This window comes from Anser anser (genome assembly GCF_964211835.1).
Source record: "Anser anser genome assembly, chromosome: 28".
In the NCBI taxonomy this organism is placed as follows: domain Eukaryota; kingdom Metazoa; phylum Chordata; class Aves; order Anseriformes; family Anatidae; genus Anser; species Anser anser.
Genome location: NC_139749.1, coordinates 2,717,841 through 2,724,900, shown reverse-complemented (window position 1 = coordinate 2,724,900; position 7,060 = coordinate 2,717,841). Strand labels below are relative to the sequence as shown.

Here is a 7,060-nt window from a genome sequence, read left to right as displayed (position 1 = left end):
GGGCTTTAGGGTAAGGGGGGGGGGCCACGATCAGCCCCCCACGCCCCGGCCACGCGGCACCACCCGTGCCCGCGCCGCAGGACGGACGGGGCCGTTGGCTCCCCGCTTAGGAATGTGAGGGGGGGGGGACACATTTGGGGTGGGGATGAGCCCCCCCCCGGCCCGGCCCCCACCTTGCAGGGCCGCCCGTCCACCGTCTGCTCCTCGAACTCCTCGCCGATCCTGAAGCTGATCTCGGTGGTGCGCACGGTGGTCGAGGTGCGGATGTAGAAGCTCTCCCGTCCTGCCTGATCTCCACCGCCGGCTTCGAGGCCGCCGCCACCGCGATCTTCCGCAGCATCATGTTGACGCCTGCGGGCGTAGGGGGGGGGGGGGGGGGCTCAGAACCGAGCCCTCCCCCCACCCCACACCCCCAACCATCCCCTCCCAGCTCCGGGGGGCCCCCGACCTCCCCGTCCCCGCGCCGTGACCCGCGGAGGGGAGGTTAAGTGACCCCCAGGCGGCGGCGGCGGCGGTGCCCCCCCGGCCCCATTTCAAAGCCCCAGATGCCTCCGGCTCAATTGGTTGCAGATGGGGGGGGGGGCACGAGGTCACACAACCCCCCCTTTGCGCTCGAGGCTCGGTGCCAGGAGCCCCCCGTGGGGTTGGAGCACGTGGCTGGGGGGGGACGCATGTGGCTGCGCCCCCCCCCCCACGCTTGGCGCTGATCCTGGAAGGACCCCGAGCACTGCGGCCAGCTCAGGGCAACGTATTTTTTTGGGGGGGGGGGGGGGGGGAGGAAATCCGTGAGCCCCCCCCGACACATCTGGGCCACATCTGGCCCTCGTTACCTGCTGGCAAAGGCTGGGGGGGGCGGGGGGGGGGCAGGATGCGTGGGGAGGGCCCGGGGGTGACGGGGAGGGTGCAGGGGTGACGCTGGGGACGAGGCGCCCGGCTCCTGCCCCGGGAGGGGGGGGGTGGTTGTCCCCCCCCCCCTCCCCAATCTGGTGGGCTGGGGGGGGGGGGGGGGCATGCCCTTCGCTGCACCCCCCCCTCTGACTGCAGGCAGCTGGGGCTTTGTCCTCGCTCCCCGAGGGGCTCATCCATCACGGCCCCGCGCCCCCCCCCGTCACCGAGGCGGCCCCGCGCCCCGGGGAGCTGCTCTTTGGGGACATTGTTCTGCAGCGTGACCCCCAGGGGACAAAGGCGCCTGGCCAGGACCCCCCCTGACCCCCCCCTCCAAAAAAAAACCCACACCCCCCCCCAGAGGGGGTCCCTGTGGGGGGGGGGGGGGGTGACACGGTCAGTCCCAGCCCCACAGCAGGGACGGGGACGTGGCGCTGAGCATCCCCGCAGGGGCCGGGGCAGCTCGGGGGGGGGGGGATAAATCCTGCACCGGGGACAAACGCATCGCTGGGGGGGGCTGCTCCCGGCTGTGCCCCCCCCGTGATGCTGAGCTTCACACTGCAACCGCACCTTCCCCTGGGGGGGGGGGGCACAGGGAGAAAATGCCCCAAAAGCTGAAGGGGGGGGGGTGGGGGGGGGCACGGCGCCCTAGGGGCTGAAGCCCCCAGCCCCATCGCCCGCGGGTGGGGGCTGCACCCCAAAAAAAGGTGGAAACGGGGGGCTGCGGGGTGGCAGGAGCCCCCCCCCCCCGAGCTGCGTGGGAAAGGAAAAGCGTTCGGCCGCGGGCTGGCGGATTTATTTTCCTGCTGAGGTTTTCCCCCCCCCACCCCGCCAGCCTCACCGTGACTGGGGGGGGGGGGGGGAAGAGAGGGGGCGACGGGGGGGAGCGGGGAGTGAAATCCAAGAAAGTGATAATTACGCTGAAGTATTCGTTCCGGATCCCCTAACCTGGAAAATATTCTGCTCCTGCGGCTCCTCGGCAGGCGGGGAGGGGGTCAGAGAGAGGGGAGCGCCGGGGGGGGGGCTGGGGGGGCTCCGGCCCTGCCCAAACCCTGGGGACCCCCCCAGCGCCCCCGAGCTGAGGGCGCACGGCACCGGGAGGGGGCCAGAAACGAGCCCTGGGGCGGGGGGGAGGCAGCCCAGTGGGGGGGGGGCATTTTGGGGCATCACACCTCCCCCCCCGGGTGCTTTTGGGGTGTCGGTGCGGGGGGGGCTCGGTGTGCGGGGGGGGGTCGGTGTGCGGGGGACAGCGCAGGCAGCGGGGTCCCCAGGGTGAGTTTGGGGGTCCCTGCCCCAGGGGTGGCCGCTGCGGGGGGGAAACTGAGGCAGGCAGGACTTGGGGGGGGGGGGCATGGTGCAGGTGGGGGGGGGTCTGAGCTGCTGCCCCCCCCCCCCCCCCGGGGAGCGGGACAGGCAGCCTGGCCCCGCCGTGCCTCAGTTTCCCCCCCCCGGAAGGGTTTAGGGCAGCGGGGCTCGGCCCCCCCCCCAAAAAAAAAATAAATAAATGGGGTTTTGGGGAGGGGGAGATGGGGGCAGGACCCCCCCGGCCCCCTGCCTGCCCCCAGCCTCCAGCAGAGCGGGGAGGGGTTGGGGGGCACCGGGGGAAAGGGGGGGGGGGGGCACCGGGGGTCTCCGGGGAAACCGGGGGGGGGGGGGGAGGGGGCACCGGCAGGCCCTGAAAGGGGGGGTCCGGGGGGGTGCGGGGCGGGGGGGGGGGCTCGCACTCACCCAGCGCTTTGAGCAGCTCCTCGAAGTTTTCGGAGCTCTTCATTTTCCAGTTCCCGGAGAAATTGGGCATCGTTGCGGGCTGGGGGGGCTGGGGGGGACACCGGGGCGGGGGGGGGAGAGCAGGTGGCGGGGTGTGTATGGGGGGGGGGGGGGGGGGACAGCGGCACCGGGAGCGATGGGGAACGAGGTTGGGGGGGGGGGAAGGGGGGGGAACCGGCACCGGCTGCTCCGCTCCGCACCCCGGGGCCGCCCCGGTCCCGGCACCGCCGCTGCTCCCGGTCCCGGCCCCGCGCCGCCGTTTTATGGCCGGGAGGGGGCCGGGAGGGGGCCGCCCGCTCCGCCCCCGGCCCCGGCCCCGCTGCCGGGGGTGCCCCGCGCTCACCTGCGGGGCCCAGCACCGGGGGGAGCGGTCCCGGAGCCCCCCCACCCCCCACCCCGCAACCCCCCCCCCCCCCCCCCGGGGATGGGGACACCCTGCGGGAAGGGGGTGGGGAGGGGGGGGGGGGCCGGCTGATGGCACCCCCCCCCCCGGGGTGCCCCCATCTTCCCGAACTGCCCCCGTTTTCCCTAAAGTGCCCCCACCCCCCCCGAACTGCCCACGTCCCCCCCAAACTGCCCCCGTCCCCCCTAAACTGTCCCCACCCCCCCAAATTGTCCCCATCTCCCCCAAAGTTCCCCCATCCCCCCTACTGCCCCCCCCCAAACTGCCCCCGTCCTTCCCATATTGCCCCCACCCCCCCCAAACTGCTCCTACCCCCCTAAACTGCCCCCTTCCCCCCAAACTTCCCCCACCCCATTAATCTGCCACGTCCCCCCAAACTGCCCCCCCCAAACTGCCCCCCCCAAAAGCTTTCACATCCCCCCCCAGCTGCCCGCATCCCCCCCGTACCTGAAATCCCCCAATCTGCCCGCGTCCCCCCCCAAACCTCCTGCACCCCCCCCAATCTGCCCCCACCTCCCTAATCTGCCCCCATCTCCTTAATCTGCCCACATCCCCCCAATCTGCCCACATCCCCCCAATCTGCCCACATCCCCCTAATCTGCCCCCACCCCCCCAATGTCCCCCCATCTCCCTAATCTGCCCCTATCCCCCCAATGTCCCCCCATCTCCCTAATCTGCCCCGATCCCCCTCATCCGCCCCTATCCCCACAATCTACCCCCATCCCCCTAATCTGCCCCCACCCCCCCTAATCTGCACCCACGGCCCCTAATCTGCCCACACCCCCCTAGTCTGCCTCCCTCCCCTTAATCTGCCCCCTCCCCCTAATCCCCTCGCATCCCCCCAATGTCTGCATCCCCCCCAAACTGCTCCCACCCCCCCCAAACTGCCCGCACCCCCAAACCTTCCAGCACCCCAAAACCTGCCCGCGTCCCCCGAACATCCCTGGGGATTAATCCCTGCCCTGCTGGGGGGGGTCCCGGCCGTGCTCCCCCCCCCGTGAAGAAGCCCCCCGGCCCGCGTGGCGCTGCGGGAAGTTTGCTTTGGCTGCGGGCCGGGGGGAAGGCGAGGGGATTAACTGCGGGATTACAGCCCCGAGGGGTCGGGCACGGTTCGAGGGGGACGGATCCTTTTTCTGGGGTTTCTTTTTTTCCCCGCTGAGACGTGGAGTAAGGTGTGGGGTGGGGTAGATGGGGCTGTGTGGGGTAAATCGGGGTGTGTGGGGTAAATGAGGGTGTGTGGGGTTAATTGGGCCATGTGGGGTAAATCGGGCTGTGTGGGGCAAATCGGGGTGTGTGGGGTAAATCAGGCTGTGTGGGTAAATGGGGCTGTGTGGAGTAAATGGGGCTGTGAGGGGTAAATGGGGCTGTGTGGGGTAAATCGGGCTGTGTGGGGTAAATGGGGCTGTGAGGGGTAAATGGGGCTGTGAGGGGTAAATCAGGCTGTGTGGGTAAATGGGGCTGTGTGGGGTAAATCAGGCTGTGTGGGGCAAATCGGGCTGTGTGGGGTAAATCAGGCTGTGTGGGGTAAATGGGGCTGTGAGGGGTAAATGGGGCTGTGAGGGGTAAATGGGGCTGTGTGGGGTAAATCAGGCTGTGTGGGGGAAATCGGGCCGTGTGGGTAAATTGGGCCATGTGGGGTAAATCGGGATGTGTGGGGTGAATGGGGCTGTGTGGGGTAAATCAGGATGTGTGGGGAAAATCGGGATGTGTGGGGCAAATCAGGGTGTGTGGGGTAAATTGGGCTGTGTGGGGTAAATCAGGCTGTGTGGGGCAAATCGGGCTGTGTGGGGTAAATCAGGCTGTGTGTGGTAAATCAGGGTGTGTGGGGTAAATTGGGCTGTGTGGGGTAAATCAGGCTGTGTGGGGAAAATTGGGCCATGTGGGGTAAATGGGGCTGTGTGGGGTAAATGGGGCTGTGAGGGGTAAATGGGGCTGTGAGGGGTAAATGGGGGTGTGTGGGGTAAATTGGGCTGTGTGGGGAAAATTGGGCCATGTGGGGTAAATGGGGCTGTGTGGGGTAAATGGGGCTGTGAGGGGTAAATGGGGCTGTGAGGGGTAAAAGGGGCTGTGGCACCGTCCCTGGGCATCACAGCCCGAACCCATCGGCAGCCCCGACCGGTGCTCGGTTCATGGGCAGCCCCGAAATGGAAGGAGCCGGATCGCTGCGCCGGTTTGGGGTGGAAATGGAGGCTTCTGCGAGGTGGCGGAGGGGAAAGCCGCGGCCACGGCCCCCCCGCTGCTGTCTCCGAGCCCCGCGGGTCGCTGCCGGCTCCCGGGGTTGGTAAATTTGGGGTGCTGGGGGGCAGCGGGGGTGTCCCCAACACCTCCCGGGCGCCGGAGGCCTCGCCGGTGCTCAGCCCGCCTGAAAAACGAGGAGGAGAAGAACGAGGAGCTCGCTTCGTGCAGCCCGAAACGGCCTCCACCTCCCCTCCTGCCCCTCCGAGGGGCCGCCGCCGCCCCCCTGCCCCCCGCGGCCTCCTGGCCGCGTCCCCCTCGCCCCCCAAACTTCTGGGCCGTGATTTCCAGGAGCCAAGCCCCGGCTTGCAGCGAGCCTCTAATCCCCCGGCGAACAGGATTTGTAACAAAGGCGCTGACAAAACCTTACCTACAGCCGCACCGATGCTCCGCGGGCTGCTGGCAGGGGGCCGAGCCCCCCATTTTGGGGACCGGGCAGAGCTGGGGGGGTTTTGGGGGGCCTGAGCCCCTTCATCCCTGCGTAACAGGAGCCTTGTCCGTCCCCCCCCCCCCATGCGGAGGCATGAGTAATGCCGAAAGTTTGCCCGCGTCTTTGGGGAAAAGTGAGAAAAATGCCACATTTCCAGGAGAACCGGCTGCGGGGCCGCGCACCGGGTGCAGGGGGGGGGGTCTGGGTGGGGGCAGAGCCCCGAGCACGGAGCCCCCCAACCCCCCCTACCCCCCTCCGCGCCCCATCCCGCAGGCCGGGGCCGCGCAGGATGCGGCGGCCGGGCGGAAAGCCCGCGGGCCCCACATCTGGAAGGAATCGGCGCGGGGCAGGGCGGCCGAGCCCCGCCGCCATCCCTCCCCGCTCCCTTCCTCGGCGGCCCTGGGGCGGGCAGGGCCCCGGCGGATGGACGGACACCGCAGCTCCCCGCAGCTCCCCGCTCCCGACAAGCCGCGTCCGGCACGGCCCCCGCTGCAGCGCTGGGCCCGGCATCGAGCCGGAGACGCGGAGGAGAAACGTCCCCGCGCCCGGCATCGGCCTCTGGGAGCAGCTGGCCCCGGCCCGTCGCTGTGCCAAGCTGCGAAAATCCCTGCGAAGGGCAGAAATCCCCAGCGGTGCCCCCCCCCGGCCACCCCCCCACGGGGGTGAAGGCGATCCACGGTCCCGAGCCCCTTTTGGGGGACGCCCCCGTCCCCACGCAGCACCCGCGGCACTCGGGCACGGAGCCTGGAGCCCCTCCAGGTGCGTGGCGTGGCCGTGCCCAGTCCTGTCCCAGCTCGGCGCCCCCGGGACTGGGCCCGGAGCCCCCCTGTCCCCCCGTCCCCCCGCTGTGACCCCACACCGGCCCCCGAGGAGCTCCCCCCCAGCTCGGGGGGCTCTCCCCGCGCCCGCCGGCAGGCTGGGGCCGCGCCGCATGGTTCTCATTTCCCCGGACGCGCCGGCTTTGAGCGGCCGGCACTTTTACAACCCGCCTCGTCAACTCCCAGCTCTAATTGCTTCCAAACCCGGCCCAGACACAAAGGGCCCCCCCCCCCAGCTTCTCCCCGTTCCTCACCTTCCTTCGTGCCCCGCGCTCCGGCAGCCCCCCCCCCGTCCCCTCCCGGCACGCTGCAGGCTCGGCATCGTGCCCGCCGAACACGCGCTCACCCGCCTCGGTCGCATGGGGCCGGGACAGCACCAGGACCCCCCCCCCCCGTGCCCCCCCCCGGGATGCCATGACAAAATCCCGGTGGTTTAACCCCAAATGAAAGGCCTCGTGGCACGCGGTGTGCACCCAGGGGCACTGTGGACCCCCCTAAAAATCCCCCCTCGGTGTCTTCCTT

The 7,060-nt window shown here is 70.1% G+C and overlaps 1 protein-coding gene across 1 annotated transcript; it reads right to left on the bottom strand.

Moving 5' to 3' along the window:
• Window positions 1-5: 5 nt before the first annotated feature.
• CRABP2 (cellular retinoic acid binding protein 2) lies at window positions 6-3,051 on the bottom strand (the record flags this gene model as incomplete). Its single annotated transcript, XM_083813181.1, is given in 3 exon segments — window positions 6-277; window positions 280-351; window positions 2,614-3,051. Coding segments are annotated over 3 exon segments (414 nt in total). The 5' UTR covers window positions 2,684-3,051.
• Between the last annotated feature and the right edge of the window lie 4,009 nt (window positions 3,052-7,060).